The 16,785-nt window shown below is 45.7% G+C and overlaps 1 protein-coding gene across 1 annotated transcript; it reads left to right on the forward strand.

Moving 5' to 3' along the window:
• The first annotated feature begins 3,269 nt into the window (after window positions 1–3,269).
• TNFRSF8 (TNF receptor superfamily member 8) lies at window positions 3,270–16,498 on the forward strand. The gene is made up of 9 exons (XM_008491182.2): window positions 3,270–3,399; window positions 8,639–8,729; window positions 11,197–11,322; window positions 11,888–12,043; window positions 12,148–12,241; window positions 12,666–12,946; window positions 13,150–13,274; window positions 15,125–15,320; window positions 16,254–16,498. Exons 1-9 carry the CDS (start codon window positions 3,328–3,330, stop codon window positions 16,496–16,498), a joined length of 1,386 nt encoding a protein of 461 aa, XP_008489404.1. The 5' UTR covers window positions 3,270–3,327.
• Window positions 16,499–16,785: the final 287 nt, after the last annotated feature.

Raw genomic sequence — 16,785 nt, forward strand, 5'->3', positions numbered from 1 at the left:
TGCCAAAAGGGCACTAAAGAGCAGCACTGGCAGACACTGAAATATGAAAGGTTTTAGCCAAGGGCATTTTAAGATGTATTCTTTTTAAACCCAGTGGTATTGTTTATCTGTCTGACAGATGGTTAGAGATGATGCTTCTCTCAGTGTGTTTTTTTTTCTCACCAATACTGCTACCTGCATCTTAACTGAACATAAAAATGTCCAAAAACACAAGGAGCCAGACTAAAACAGAAGATAATTTTCTGGGAAGTACAGGGAACATTTAGCTAAGTCCTGTGGGTTTGTTGTTCTCCCAGTGACTGTCAGGGCTTCTCTGGGAAAGCCCCTTCCACTGTCTGTGAAATCAGAACACCCAGAGAGCAGAATGAATGCATTCAGTTAATGGTGCATGGAGGTTGGAGCATTATCAGACACAAACTCCTCACCCTTTTTATTGCTTTTATTTATTTTTATTGCTTTTATTTATTTTTATTGCTTTATATTTATTTTTATTACAGCCTGTAGCAGCATTGTGTGCTGGGCCAGGCTTCCCAGAAAGGCAGCAGCAGCAACTTCCCCTCTCTGTAAATACCAACTTCAATCAAGAGTGAATTTCAGAAGCTGTAGGAATGATGGCAGCTGGAAATTTGGTTTCCTGTGGATGTGCAGGATGAATCCTCTGAGGAGCACGGATCCCCCAGCCCAGCCTTCCTCCCAGGGAGGTGTTACCTGAATCTTTCCTCTTTATCCATCACCTTCCATGACATTCTGCAAAACTTCATGACATTGCATCCTCAGCCAAATTTGACTGAAGTTATGCAATGGCTTAAAAAATTATTGGTACCATTGATTAACTAAAAGCTGATAAATGTGTGCATACAGAATACTTCATAGAATCATAGAATCATAGAATCCTTGGGGTTGGAAGGGACCTCAAAAGATCATCTAGTCCAACCCCCCCTGCCAGAGCAGGGCCACCTAGAGCACTTCGCATAGGAACGTGTCCAGGTGGGTTTTGAATGTCTCCAGTGAAGGAGACTCCACGACCCCCCTGGGCAGCCTGTTCCAGGGCTCTGTCACCCTTACAGGAAAAAAATGTTTCCAGATATTCAACTTGAACCTCCTGTGCTCCAATTTACACCCATTACCCCTTGTCCTATCACTGGTCACCACTGAGAAGAGCCTAACTCCATCTCCCTGACACTCACCCCTTACATATTTGAACACATTGATGAGGTCACCCCTCAGTCTCCTTTTCTCCAAACTAAAGAGACCCAGCTCCCTCAGCCTTTCCTCATAAGGGAGATGTTCCACTCCCTTCATCATCTTAGTAGCTCTGCGCTGGACTCTTTCAAGCACTTCCCTGTCCTTCTTGAACTGAGGGGCCCAGAACTGGACACAATACTCCAGGTGCGGCCTCACCAATGCAGAATAGAGGGGGAGGAGAACCTCTCTTGACCTACTAACCACCCCCTTTCTAATGCACCCCAGGATGCCATTGGCCTTCTTGGCCACAAGGGCACATTGCTGGCTCATGGTCATCCTCTTGTCTACCAGGACCCCCAGGTCTCTTTCACCTACACTGCTCCCCAGCAGGTCAGCCCCCAACCTATACTGGGACATTGTGTTGTTCTTCCCCAAATGCAAAACTCTACACTTCCCCTTGTTGAACTTCATCATGATGAAATACTTCCTATGTTAATTCCAGTCTTTTTCTGGAAAACAGGCCAGAAAACTCTTCTTGTTGCCAGTCCTGGAAAAGTCTTCCACACACAAGTTTTTGTGCTTGGATACACTGGGTCTGTATCAGTTATATTGACCTCAGCAGTGTAACTTCCAGAAGCTGAAACTTTTCAGGCTTTTCCAAGCTCTGATAGAAGCTGATCAGCAAAAAAAAAAACCCCCCCAAAAACCAACCCAAAAATGAACACCCCCTGACCACTTTGTCATTGAAACCACATTCATAAATTGTGAGAATTGCCTAATGGCATTTTATTACACAAGATAAGGACCTTTTCTAGCCCATTATTTAACCAGGAAAACCAAAAGAGTAATAGTTGGATGTTCAGATCCTTAGTTGTCTCTAGACATACCTACCACAATCAGCTTTTCTGGTAAGAGAGCTGAGAAACTGAGACAGAACTTGACAGGGGAAAAAAAAAAAAAAAAGGAGATTAGATTTATGTGTTAAATACACAGTGTTCTGAAAATGTCTGCTTTTAAAAGATTGCATTCTGGAGCAATAAGTAGAGGCAGTTATTTAAGCAGGAAAGAATTTCAGCTGTGAGTTAAAGAAGATCTTTCCATCACTCCAGGGGTGCTGCTCTCAGGCTTTGGTTGTGTTGGCAGTGGGGGAGCTGTGGATCTTTAATGAAATAGTTATCTGGCTTTCAATCTTTTCTCATCTTTTTCTGGCTTTCTTTTTCATTTTGCTGATAAGGGTAAGAAACTAAAAACCCATGGGTGTGAGGATTCCAATTCTCATACTTCCCTGGGCACCTCACAGAGGGTTTCAAGGCAGTCTGCCCGTTCTTCAGTGGCTAACGTTTACTTCTGATAAAAATTCGAGGGCAGATAAGAAAGTTTCATGACACCTTAAACCAACTGAAGGCCTTCCAGGCACCAGAGCCAAAACAATGTTATCCAGAGGAAGAAATGCAAGTGAGTGAGATGACAAGGAGCAGCCCAAGCCAGTGATAGGGATGGATTTCAAATGGGATTGGAGGAGAGAGAAGGATTTTCAAGAGAAAGCTCTGTGGGATGTTGGTGTTTAAATGATAACGTGTAAAGCCTGAGCCCCTGGCTGGTTCTGAGTGTTCACACACTCATCCATGCAGGGGGAAAATGACTGTACTGAGAAGTGAGTGGCTTTTTCTTACTGGTAACTTTCTGGAGGTTTTGTTGCAGCTCCTGAGCCTGGCTGATGGACGGGGCAGGGCTTGGACTCCTGCCTGGCCCAGGCTTTGGGGTTGTGAAGTTCTCTCTGAGGGAGCCCAGATGAATCAGGCCCCTGGGTTTCTGCAGAGCCATCTGGGGTGACAGCCCTGGTGCACAGAACCAGCTCACAGAGACTTGAACAGCTCCAGGGCGAGGGGGTTTTTGCTGTCTTCTTTTTTTACCCTTTTTCACTTTTTTTTGGGCAGCCCCCCTCCCCCTTCCTTCTTAATTGTTTTCTCAGCTTGCTTGGGTTTCAAAGCCTGTCTTCTGCTTCTCTTGCACAGCTGGAATGACTCTCAGCTGAGTACACACAGAGGAAGCCTGGGCTGGAACCCGGCAGGATTTCAGCTCCCACAGGGAGCAACCTGGTGGCTCAGCTGGGATGCTGAGAGGGACCTGACACCCCTGGAGATGGCTGTCCCCAGGTTGGCATTGGGATTCTGGCTCCTCCTGCTTCTCCAGGATACCCAGGCAGCCCCCCAGGTAAGGCAGGGTTGCACCAGGACCCTGCAGCCTCTCGGGGTGCAGGAAATTCTGAGGTCTGGGGGTACCCTGGGCTGCAGGGCTCCCAGGGGTGCTGGGTGGTGGGTGCTGGGTGTTGGGCACCCACAGGAACAGGCAATGGGCACCGTGGGGTGATGAAGGTTGGAAGCAGAGGTGTCAGGGGATAAAGGTAGAAAGACAGGAGAGTTTGTCCTCTCTAGGAACTTCGCAGGCAGGAGCAGGGGATACAAGCTATGATCTGCAATTTTTTGTTGGAATTCCTTGTGTGACTGCTCCCCTGGGTGCATCACAGGTAGGGAAAGAGATTTGGTAGGGGTGTGGACTCTTCTGCTTGGGTGAGTTGCATTTCTTTTTGCCTGGATGGTCAGGTGTTCTGTGAGAGGCTCAGTCCCTGCAGAGCTTGGTTTGGGGAGGCTTCTGCTCACTCTGCTGCTTAGAGCCAGGGCTGGCAGATTGAAAGGTGTAAAGGCAAACAAAACAATAAAATACCTTCCCCTTGACAACCACCCACCCCTCTGATGCTGACTTCCTCATGAACAGGCTATAATTTCTGCATTGAACTGACTTAAAACAGACACAGCCCGGGAGCTGCACTCAGCTGATGCCTCGCAGAGATGCAACCTCCCTGCTCAGATCTTATCATCTCTTGTGGCTTTGCTTCCCCAGGCTCCCATCACTTACCCCCCTCGTGCATCACGTGGGAACCACCCCCCAGCACCTGGCATAAATCCAGGTAATTTCCCTGGCTGACACCTATGTGCACACATACACACGTAAGGAAAAAAACAAGTCATTTTGCAGAGTCTTTTTGCATGGGTAAGGTCAGGCAGGAAAGGGGCTGCAGGTGCTGGATCCAAATACCAGCATGGTGGAAATAACCTGAGACACCTCTCAGTACACTGTAGGTGAAGGACATCCCCATCACTTGGAGGTTTTAATAAGGAACTGACTTATTAGGTCTCAGAAAATAACCCAGTCTTGCATCCACTTCACAGGCACTTGGGAAGGATGCTTCTGACTCTTGCTAAGAGCAGGAGTTTGCCTTTTTTAAGAGTAGTTTTGCTCAGGAGTTTGTGTCTTTGTGCCTTTAGCTGTGGTTTCCCCTCCCTCTGCTCTGCCCTGGGTGTCTGTCTGGCCCTGTCCCTGGGGCACGGGGGGGTCACAGCCAGGCAGGGCTGCAGGCTGCACTCCTTACTGAATACCTGGGGCATCCAGAGGAGTTTGTCTGCTCTGCTGAGTGCAACACCTGGGAGAAAGGCACCAGAAGAAAGAAAAGGTGTTTTTACCACTTGATAGTCCTTTTGGTATTTTGTTCCACAAAACAGAAAGGGCAGTGAGAGTCACGAGTGACATTCAGACTCACTGCAAAACCAGCAGCTACCTGGAATAAATACTTAGCTCTTGCTGGGATGAGCAGCTGGCTTGTCACTGTCTCATTGCCTCTATCACAGCAATATTTGTGTTTACTGCTACTGAAGAACAAGTGGTGCTGCTTAATGTGAGCAGGTCAGAGCTTATTTGTCCTATTTTAAACAATATTCCACCTCACATGAGTCCACAGTTTGGGGTTTGTTTGGTTTTTTTTTTTTTGTCCTCAGTTAACTCACACGTATAAATAATGTCTTTACTACCAAGAAGATGAAGCTTGACTAGTTGAAGCCTTAAATTATCAGCTTCTTGTGTACTCTCAGAATCTGGATAGAAGCTTGGAAGGGACTCAACTGTTTTGCTGCACCATTAGTCAGTTCTAGAATACCCAGTGCTGGCAGAAATTATTTTTTTTTACTGTAATGTGGTTTCTTCCTGACTTACAGCTCATCTGTAGCAAGCTGATTTCTTACTCTGCCTCACCATCACTTTTTCTCTATGAGCTCAAAAGGCCATAAATAAATGAGTCAGACCTTGTCCTGACTGAACCGAGGAGTAGCCCAGTGGCTTCAGCACCATCTTCTCAATCCCCAATGTTTAATTTGGAATATCAGACATTTGTGGAGATAAAAGGAAAGTGAGCAGAGGTACAAAGCCTCATCTTCTGAAAGAGCCTCCCCAAAGCAAGCACTGCAAAACCCAAATGTTTTGTACCAGATTTATTTGCTTCATTTCACTGAGCTTTGGTCTGCCAAGTTTTAGAAAGAGACAAAAATGGTTGGTGTGATAAGGCAACGAGAGCACAGAGCAAACAGACAGCCTTAGTTCAACAGCCTTAGTTCCTGAGAAATTGCATTCATATGTGGTTTCCATAATTCCGTGGAAATTCAATGCTTTCCTTTTGCCAAGGCCCTGAACTGGTTTTTGCTGCTTAAACCACATATAAATATTTTGTAACTCCAGCACCCAGCCATCACTCTGCCCAGGAGCTGCAAGACAAATAAGCATTTGCAGTCCTTCCAATGGGTTTGATGGTTGGTGTCTGGATTTCTGCTGTTAAAAGGAGAAAAACCCCAGACACTTCAGTCCTATCACTTGGAGCTTGGTTGTACAAAGAGATCTCAGATGCTGGTCAGACCAGGAAAATGCACACAGCATCTGCTCCTGAGCTGTGGCAGGAGTGAGACCGGAAAGTTTGTCATCCTGAATTCCTTGAGGTGTTTCCAGCAGTCCCATCCTGAGCAGGAATCCTGACTTCAGCCAAGTAAAAAACTCATTATAATATATTTTTTTTTTAATATTTAAAAAATATTTTTATTTTCTATTAGATTTTAAATATTTTTAAATAATATTTTATTTTTAATAATATTTTATTGCCTACCCACCCTGATTTCCTCAAGAGTAGCTGAGCTGTCAGAGGTGATATTTTACAAGTGGAAACAGCAGTTCCAGGTAGTGACACTGAGGTAACTCACGTTGTCACAGTGAGTGGGTGAATTACCTCAGCTGAGGCCTATTGCTATCCACAAATTATTCACACTTCTGTTCCCTTTTCACTTCATCTCTTTGCCTGGCTATATTTTCTTTTAGTTAACTCATTACCCTGATACTCATTACACTTAGAAAAATGAAACTTACATTATCCTTGTATAACTTCCCTTCACCCTTTTCCCAAAAGCAGCCTGAGCAAACCCCTGCAGAAAATCAGCTGGCTCCGTTGTTTTGTGGGAGATTTAAAACATTTGGAGACTTTGGCCCTTCACCTCTGCTATTTCTTCAAGGCATATTCTTAATTTTTAGGAACCAATTGGTACCACCCCTGTGACAGAGCTCTGCCCCTAATGGGAGACTTGAAAGCAAAACTTTGTGGATGTGTGTACCTGGCTGGAGTATCTGGCTGCCATTTGTGGGGAAAAAAAAATAAAAATCGAGTACTCTTATAGGTGTATTTTGATAATTGGTGCAGTGTTCATGCAGTAATTCATCACAGCACTGGCACCAGGTCAATTCCTGCTCAGAATCTGCATTGCTGTAGCTGAGAGCAGAATCTAACCCTGAACCCCTCACTCCAGCATTTTAGACAACCTGACCAAGCAGCCCTTCCCTCTCCCTTCCACACAGAGCTGTTCCTGTCCTGACCAGAGGAGACAAATAACCTCATGTGCTGCAGAAATCACTCAAGAATTTCCTGCCCACCCTGATTTAAAATCCACATCAGGTGCAGGTGTAGTGAAATGAGGCAGCCAGGTGCCACTAATTGCCAGGGAGTGAGCATGAGCTCGTGTCAAGCCCACCTGTGCCTGATTAGGGTGTATTAGGTAATGGAGTACTCGTGTGGCTGAAGGGGAGTATCCTGTGAAGACATCCCATCAATGATGTTTTCCTACTTGTTCTACCTTTGCAATACCTCTTTTATACCTCATGAATTGTGTGTTACTTGCCAAAGCATACACTTTATTGGCCCCTGGTCCTGCTCATGTGCAGTGGGTCTCACCCTAATCAGGCACAGGTGGGCTTGACACAAGCTCATGCCACTCCCTGGCAATTAGTGGCACCTGGTTGCCTCATTTCACTGCATGCAGGCAGAGCTGAGAGCCCAGGAGGAGGAGATCACTTGGTGGTGCCTCTAACCCAGCATCACTTACCTACAACCAGGATGCTCCTGGTTCTTAAATTTTCTTTCTAAAACTATTTAATTCACTGAAGTGACCCCTAAATAATCCTTTGCCTTGCTGCTGCTCTGCTGTTGTTTCCTCTTGTTCTGCCTGCCCAGCCCAGGGGGCTTCTCCACAGAGGCACCAGGAGATTCCATGGAATTTTCCTGTGCTCTAAACCCTCCTCCTCAAAAAGAAAAACCCAGGGTGCATTTTTGTGAACTCAGTTCCAGGCAGGCTGAGCACTCAGACACCTCCTGGCTCCTCTCTGAGCTACAAAAAGTGTTTGGTAGGATGGGTGACCTGGAGCTGGGTCAGAGATGTTGGGACTGGATCAGAAATGACAGAAATGTTGGGGCAAGGTTTCTCAGGGCTGTTGCTGGAACTTGGTGGAATTGAAGGGTTTCAATATGTTTCCAAAATTTAATATCCTCTTTGACTGAAAGCCCCTGTTTTCTGATGTAACCCAGGGCAAGTTAAATAACTTCTCTGTTTTCTGCTCCTGCCATGAAAAGCCCAGAATTATTAAACAGGAGAAATATTAAACAGCTGTGAAATGAGCTGGGCAGCAAGAGGCTGCGTTGCCTCCTGAGGCAGCAGGAGCCAGGAGGGGGTTATTTCCAAGGGCAATGGGAAACTCAGCTGCAGAAAGGGAGATGTAAGGTCTGAGCTGCTCTACCACTATCTTGTGGGAAAATCTCTGGGGAGTCTGCTGATGGAGATTTCACAGAAAATTGTCATTTTTACCTTCTGGCAAATACTGAAAATGAAATTTAGATAGCAAAAGTTTTAGGGGTTTATTAAGGGAGAAGCCAAACTAAAAAATCAGATTCTCTCATCAGAAACCTTGTAAGACTGCAGTTTCCCAGAGCATGCAGTGGCCCTTTTTTTTTTTTTTTTAAATACATTTTTTTCAAATTAACTTGGGAACATTTATAGATGATGATTTTTAGCCTTCTTTTTATTTGCTATCTGCTACAAGATTTCTAGAGGAGCTGCAGACAAACAGACAAACATTCTCAGAATTCTTAGTGATCCTGCAGCTGGGTTTCAAAGGGTGTTTGGAGCAGCACTGGCTGAAACCCATTTTTGTAGGGCAATGCCTCTCCCCTTTTATTGCATGCACCAAGGAGTTGGTTTCTGCTCTAATATAGAACTGTTCTGTAATTGTGTCTTTTCTCTGTTTCAATTTCCAGGCATCAGTAACCTCCCCTCATCCCTGTGCTATGCTTGAGAATTGGTTCTATGATGAAACTTCCCAAGGCTGCTGTTACCAGTGTCCCTCAGGTCAGAATATTGATAATTCAGCCCAATTTATACAGAGCCTGAAGAAAAGTGCAACTGAACTGAACAGTCTGGTGTGGATCCAGATGTGACTTTGTTCTTCACTGCTGTGCATGCAAACCATCTGTAATCTGCAAACAGGGCCATTTGCTGGAGTTTCTTGTGTGGTTTGTGGTGGTTGAGTTGAGACTCAAGTAACCAGAAGTGGGCAGGTCTCAGAATTCATTGCAGGGAGTCAAACAGCCCAGTGAAACGAGGCTAAATAAATAAGTTTCTGATCTGAGACAAAAACACAAAACGAAGGCCTGGGAATTCTGTCACTGTCCTTATGGGCAAAGCAGTTTACAAAGTGTTCTGCCTGGGAAAGGTCGGAGCCTCTGGGCAGAAGTGAGCTGGGACTCAAAGGCTCAAGAATTCCACAGCAGGAAACACCTTGGTAAGACAAGAGTGGGAAATGTCTGAAACTCCCCCTAATGGCCAAAAAAACCCCCTCCGAGGCTGGGGCATTTTATGGTACTTTACCACCATCACTCTGTGACAAAATTATTTATTTTTCTTTTTCCCCCCTCTTCTAAAAGGAAATTTTTGACATTTATAGCTGCTCTAATAATAGAGGGTTTTGTGCTTGGTTGCTCTCATTTTCAGGCAGTTACAGCCCAGTTCCTACTGGGACATCTTGTACTGCTGGCCACACCACTAGAATTGTTCAGAAGCTGTGTAAGCAAACAAGACCAGAGGTGAAAAAATTGGTCCCATAAAAGAAGAGAAGAGGTGGGGATCTGACTCTGATCCAGTCCCCAGAAAAGCTCTTGTGGGAGCAAAAGGTCCCATAATGACAAATGTCAGAAAAAGCCTTGTGAAGAGCAGGGATTTGATTTTCCTTTGCCTGCAAGGAGCCCCCAGTCTCAACCATTTCACCTCTGGTTATTCTTGCAGCTCCTTTTGTTGCCACATCCTCATCTCAGTCTTGGACATCACATCCTCCAGGCTCTTCCACAAAATAAACTCAGAATAATCTTTTTTTTTTTTTTTTTTAATCTTCTATTACTCCTTAAAATAATAATAACCTGTTCATATCTGCTACTAACTCAGCTGCTCCCTGCAGACTAAGTTCAGCTTTTCTAAAATTCCATGGAAGCAAAGTGGAGAAAATTCCATGGAATTCCATGGAGCATCTCAGACTTTTGGTGCATCCTGGCTTTCCTTCCCTGGGTGCTGCAGCCCACAGATGCACAGCTTGCAATGTGAGCACCCTGTGCAACCCATCCTCTGGTTTGAAGCTCATTTCAAGTCCAGTTTCAAGATACACTTCAAACCAAACCTCAAAGGGTAATTCTAATCAATGACTACAGGTGCCACATCTCAGGTACTGAATTCCTGTTCAGGTAAAAGGAGATTTCATACCTGGCATACCAGAAAAATGTTTTCCATCATCACTCAGCCAAATATTTCCCTCCTGCCAGGAGGAGAAACAGAGCCTTTCATGGGAAATCAGGATACATGCTAGAACAGCTCATGTCATGCAGAAGTCAGCATTCCACTTCACATCTGGGTATTCTGTTCATGGTTTTTTACCTTTTTTGTTTGGTTGGATTTTTGGGTTTGTTTGTTTAGTCTCTAAGCCAGTTATTAACTCCACAACCCAGTGCTGCATCAACACTCCATTTCCCACCCACAGTAAAGAGCAAATCTTTGGAGTGAAGAAATGAAGGTACTCATGAAAGAAAACCACCTAAACCACTTAATTCTGCTTACTTCCAGTCCATTTTTCTGTACAGGTGATTGCAGCTGGTATCCCTGCTGCTCAGGTTTTTATCTGATTACTGAGCTATGAACACTGGTAGATAACAGCACCTGAAGATCCTGTCAGGGAAGCTACAAAGCTCCTGCAGCTGGGGGGAGATTCCTGTGCAGGAAACCTCAGACAACTCAAGTTAAAGTTTTTGAGTTGTTGGGGGAGGGAAAAAAGACCTCCAGGTGTGTGCAGCTTGAAAATTCAGCAAGCAGCCTCCCCCTGGGAGAGGATGGGCTCAGAGAAGAAGTTTTGGGGAGGTAGGGGGGATGTGGTATTCCATGGGCCATAAATAAATAGCCCAGCTGGGTTTAGCTCCACTCCTCCACCATGCTTGCCAAAACGTGTTGTAGGGGAGTTGTTTCCCTGCCAGGTTCCCCCTCCCTCTTTGTGACTGGGTGATGCTGCAGCTGGGATTCCTTTCTCTCCTGTTTTCCACCTGTGAGCACTCAGCTTTGCCTATCTTTACATTGCTGCTTTACCTTTGTGTCTGCTTCTGCAACTCCTTCTCTTCCTTACCCTCCAGGAGTTATTTCCACCTCCTGGCAAAGCCTCAAGCTCATGGCTGACCCCAGTAACAGCAAAGGCAGGAGGATACTGAGGGTGTCTAACAGGTAAATGAGCAGGATGATCCCGTGGTTCTGAGCAGGTAACCTAAGTGTTCTCTTCTTTCTTCAGGGTCTGTTAAAAAGAAAGCATGTCCAAGGGACCCAGATGGAGACTGCATAAGATGTGGGCCTGAAGAATATGTGAATACATCTTCCCCAAAGCCCCACTGTAGCGCTTGTGTCTCCTGTGCAAAAGGTTTGTTCTCCCTCACACAGACCTTCCAGCTACGTTCTCTCTACATGTTAACACTTTCTTTATATTTTATTCATTTAGAATTTCCAGCAGCAATATTATCCAGCTTTGGTTACTGATATGGAGAGAAGAATGCTCCCTTGTAGTCATTAGTGTTACCTTCTCTGTCACCTGGGACCACCTATAAATTCTCTCAATCCCAAACTATCCAAATCTGATTTTTGCTTTCTCTCTTGCATTACAAGCAGTAGTGATTAGTAGTTACCTGGAAGTAACTCCTGACTAGTAGTAACTGATTAATAGTATCACCTGCTAGTTATTGGTATCACCTTCTTTGTGACCTGGGACTACCTAAAAATTCTCTCAATCCCAAGATATCCAAATCTGATTTTTGCTTTCTCTCTTGCACCCATCCAGGCTCCTATGCCTGAAGTTGCTCTCACAAGGAGTGCCAGGAGCCTGCTCTGCCTCCTCAGCCTCTGCACTGCTGCTGCTCAGCTGCAGCCCCTGCTGTGCTTTTTTCCTGGCAGGATGAGCCTTTTGCTGCCCTCTCTGTCTCTTCCCCCAGAGTTTGACCTCGTGGAGAAGAGTCCCTGCTCCCTGAATTCCAGCCGTGTCTGTCAGTGCCGCCCGGGTCTCTTCTGCCAGACCTCTACCCAGGACACCTGCACACGATGCCAGCAGCACACCCTTTGCCAGCCTGGTTTTGGGGTCAAACTCAGAGGTAGGATTGCTCCTTTCTGGCCTCCCTTCCCCCCCTCTGTACCCTGGCTGGGACCCACCTGCTGCGTTTTAGTTGGTTGGTCCCCAGTCATCATTTTAATTTAGGGACCTCAACAACTGATGTTACTTGTGAAAAGTGCCCTGAGGGGACTTTCTCTGACCAAAGCTCCAGCACTGAGATCTGCAAGCCCCACACAAAGTAAGTCCAGAGTTCTCTAAAGCGATTGGTTTAATAACAGAGGAGGAAAAGGGGCACCTGCCACTTGTGGGGCAAAGTATACAGATTTATCCTGAAGGCAATGGGATGGCTTTGGGCTCATGTGCAGAGCTGAGAAGGCCTCTTTATACCTGTGTCACAGCTCTGTGCTTGAGGAAGGAAGGAAGGAATCCCTCTGCTCTCACTTGTAGTTCAGTGAGTGCAGTGGAATTATACAAGTGTCTGCGCATCAGGTTAATTAACACCCTAGGGGTGAGAAGAAGGTTAATGACTTTTTCACTGAAGGTAATAAATGCAGGTGGTACAAAAATGACCAAAGGGATGTTTGTCTCAGAGAAAATACTTTTTATCCTGTACCCTGGCAGTTTCCTCCAGCACTGATTCCCTGTTCTCTCTGACTCCCCAGCTGTGCTGCCTTACACAAAATACCACTAAGAAAAGGAAATGCCACACACGACCAGGTCTGCCTGGACCCATTGCCCACCTACCTCACTCCAAGCATTTTGTCCATGAAATCCAGCAATGAAATGAGTAACTCTGACCTAGAGAGGTTGGAGGTGAACCTGGTGACCATCTCTAGTACCCTCTTCAGTGCCACAACAACTGAAAACCCCAGTTCAACTCCAGAGGAGAAAGCTCTGGCTGGGCCTTTTCCTACCTCAGCCAAGGAGGAGATGACAAGAGGAGGTAACAAAGATAAAGCATTTACTCCCTGTAGCATGTTTTGTTTGGATATCTGTCTTTGGTAGATGCAATTTGGATGTGGGAGCTTCCTGAAAGTCCCCTACAACTTATGAGCTGTTGTCTGTGGCTCTCTATATGTATGGCAAACATCCAGAGAGCTTCTCCTCTGCCTTTCCTCAGCCTTCCCTGTATTCCCTTTGCTCCAGGTCAGGTTCTCTGGGGAGTGCTCCTCACTGTGGCAGTGCTCCTTGTGGCCATGCTGTTGTTTTGGAAACTGGAGGTGTGCCAGAAGCAAGTCCTCAGCCTCAAAGAGAAGTGTGAGTTTGTGGAAGTGTGATACACAACAGGCTGCTGGGTCTCTGGGTGTTTGCCAAGTGGGAATTCCAATTTTGTGAAGTGCATTGGGGAAGAGAAGGTTGAGTGCTGCCTGGTGGAGCTGGGCCTGAGAAGGGCTCCAGGCAAAGTCTTCCTGCAGCATGGACAAGGGACAGAAAGGTTGGATGCCCTGGGAACTGACGGAGGGAGATGCTGCAAGCTGGGGGGGAAGGGGTAAGCAGTGGTTTCTTCTCTCGGCACAGACATTAGTACTAATGATACCTGAAGTGTTCTGTGAGCACTTTCTGGTTCCTGGGATAGGATTGGGCTTTGAGCTCAGTGAGAGGAGCACTGATTTTCACTGCTTCTGACTTTGCCTAGAGCTGGATGTAGGGTGTGCCTGCACAACAACATTCCCTCGTTTGTGGAAGCAGGGTGTGACACTGTAGCTTGGCTGTAGAGCTGTAGGTGTGGTGAAGCTGTCAGAGCCTCTGTGCTCCAGGATGAGTTTTTCTCCATGAATAGTTCCCCCCCCAGCACATCTGCATTCCATCATTTCACACAAATCAGGCTCAGACCTGGGGGTGAATGACTGACTGATGGAGCAGGAATTGTAATCCTGATGTCTAAAGAATAAGTGGGATGTTTAAATACAGAACTATATTTTCTGGGATTGTAATTTAAAAGGTGGAAGTTTTTTCCAGGTGAAGTGCAGCCCTGCTGCACAGGCAGGTGATGCTCTGGGTGTCACAGCCACTAGATGGCACCGGGGTCCCACGGCACGCGGGACGTGTCACTGCTGGAACACCGAACCCCCAGTTAATTGCTGGGCACTCACACGAGGGAGATGAGTTCCAAAAAAAGTCAGTGTTAGCCATGGCAACCTGTACAGATCCCCTGGAGTGCACACATTCTGCCTACGTAACTCCTCAGCACTTCCACTCCCACGGACTGATCCCGTGTGCCAGATGCTCATCACCACACATCAGAGCTTTTCCTACTCCTTTACTCAGGAATACCACTTAACACCTCTTGTGGGCAGCTTATTTATCTCTAAAGTGAATTTTTTCTTCCTTATTTCCATACAGACAACAGGCAGTGTTACTGGGCAGCATTACAGAGCTGGTGCATTGAAAAGGAAGGTGGCAGCAAGTCAGGGTGACCCAGCTGGGGACATGGCTGGGGGATGAGTCTGAGTAATACTGACATCCTTGTGATTGAGGGGAATTTTCTGCTGACAAGTTTTCCTCTTTCCATTTCAGGTTTTGATCCAGTGAAAACATGTCCAGTAAGTGTGAGCAATATCCCAAAACAGATCACTTTTCAACTCCAATGTAAATTATAATATTTTAAAATATCCTGCCCTTCTGTTTGGCCTTTCCCCCCATGATCCCCTAGGTGCAGTGTTGTGATGTAGTGGGATTTGCTACTTCCATGTCTTGGGCTGTGTTTAATGTGTTCACCACGAGCCTTGCTTGTGAAGGGAGTGTTTGGTTTGGTTTGATGCCATTCATGTTGCATAATATTCAAAATCACAGAATGAAGACACCTTTTCTGCCTTCTGGGAGAACTCTGTCAGTCCCCTTTTCTCTTGCTACTCCAGTCACACCAGTGGGATTTGTACTTTCCTTCCATCCCCTTCCATGTCCTCTGCTATTTTTAAATATGGCCTTAAGTGATGCAGGAACCTAGTTCAAAGAAACTTCAGCTCCTGTGCCAGTTCAGTACTCTGGAACCTTCTACTCCCTGTAACAATGGTGCCAGGAGGTACCTGATGTGATTCTGACTGCTCCAGAAGGGTTCTGCAGACCTCTTGCTGTCTTCACAGTGTTCTGTGTACATCCAGCCCTCCTCCTGTCTTGGCAGGTGATGCTGAGTACTGAGAGTGGCCCAGAAGAGAAGGAGTTACTTGACAGAACCCTCCCTTTGGAAGCCAACAATAACTTGGTCTCCAGCACAGAAAAACCTGATGTGAGTGTGAGTGATGTGACCCAGAGCAATGGGAATGCTCCAGATTGCCTGGTTGATTCTCGAGTCAGAGACCACACAAATAATCGAATTGGTGAGTCCTGCTTTGTGTTTTTTTTCCCCTTCTGGCCTTCTCAGGTTGTTAGTAAGCTGCAAAGTGTCAAAAGCTTCTAATGAAAGTTGAAATTGAATGTCCAGAACCTTTGAAACACAAATTCTGCTATTTCTATTCATTTGAATGTACCACTTTCTTATTTTCCTGTCTGCCTTATTCACTCATGATACTGGCATAAAACTGCTCTTCTTCCTCTTTTCCCTTCCTGAAGATGTCAATTTGCAGAGGAAATTTGAAATCCAGAACATGCCAGCTGGGAAATGATGCTGAAATATTTAATGACAGTTGCACTTGGCATGTCTCAATCTATTGTTTTCTTCTCTTGGTTTCACAGTAACAGCTTGAAATGTGTCCCATAAGTTCCCATAAAATCTTTGACCATGACAGGGGTAGGAGAGGAAGGAGAATTGTTTATCCAAGAGAGACACAGTATGCCTGAGACATCCTGGTAGCTCCCTTGGGTTCTCCACATCTTGTCCAGTTCCCAATTAATTATTTCTTCTAACAGAGTCTTGTGAATATCTTCCTGCCTTTTCTAATTTGTCTTTTTCCTGCAGTGGCCTCATCACATGTGAGCTGCATCTGCTTGATCTAAAGTGCTCAGAGTCCCAAAGCCAGACAGTGTAGGGTAAAACGTGCAGGTTTTCCTTCTCACTTAGCACGTTCACAGCTTCAATTTCAAATCTAAAAGCACCTTTTAAATGAAGAATGAAACAGGCAACTTGCAGTGTGTGAATTCTGTGTTTTCACAGTGATGGGCTTGACCCCCAGGCCTTTGATTAAAAATAGAATGGGAGAATAAAAAAACCACAAAACAAAACTGTGACCAAATAAATATTTTGCATGAAAAGGAAGCAGCTTTAGGGTCAGCAGTGATTAACTACTTTCAGCAGTATTTTTTTCCTTCCTCAGAAACAATATGCATCATGAATGCCAACACTGTTATTGTGGGGCCCATTTCAGATGGGTCTAGTGGCAAAAACTGTGCTGCTCGAGGATGTGAAAGTAATGCTGAAGGCCATGAAAACCCAGAAGAGGAGCTGGCAATGCACTACCCAGAGCAGGAAACGGAGTCTTTTCCAGGGAATGATGTAATGATTCCTGTGGAAGAGGAGGGGAAGGAATCTCATCACCCTACCACTGCCACTGAGAAGTGATAATCCACTGGGGAGATGGGTGAAGCTGCAGAAACATCCAGTGTGAGCCTGAGGCTCTGTGATAAGGGAGGTAAATCCCTAGTGCCTGAGGTTATCTGATGACTCCTGTGAAACACTGACCTGCACTCAAACAGGGAGTGCTGGGACATGTTCCATCATTCAAAGCATTGGTCTTCATAGCTGGTGTCAAATGTTTCTTTTTCCCTCTTTCTCCCAGTATCATGCTGGGAACAAATGGAAATCAAAGCCACAAAATTCAGAGGATTTGTGGATGCCAGCTCAAGTTT

This window comes from Calypte anna, chromosome 21 (assembly GCF_003957555.1).
Source record: "Calypte anna isolate BGI_N300 chromosome 21, bCalAnn1_v1.p, whole genome shotgun sequence".
Lineage (NCBI taxonomy): Eukaryota > Metazoa > Chordata > Aves > Apodiformes > Trochilidae > Calypte > Calypte anna.

Bases quoted from the DNA above. Each gene is read 5' to 3' on its own strand.
- TNFRSF8 (XM_008491182.2), top strand. From the start codon at position 3,328: ATGGCTGTCCCCAGGTTGGCATTGGGATTCTGGCTCCTCCTGCTTCTC. The intron at 8,730-11,196 runs GTCAGAATATTG...TTCTTTCTTCAG, and splicing joins CTGTTACCAGTGTCCCTCAG to GGTCTGTTAAAAAGAAAGCA. The intron at 12,242-12,665 runs GTAAGTCCAGAG...CTGACTCCCCAG, and splicing joins ATCTGCAAGCCCCACACAAA to CTGTGCTGCCTTACACAAAA.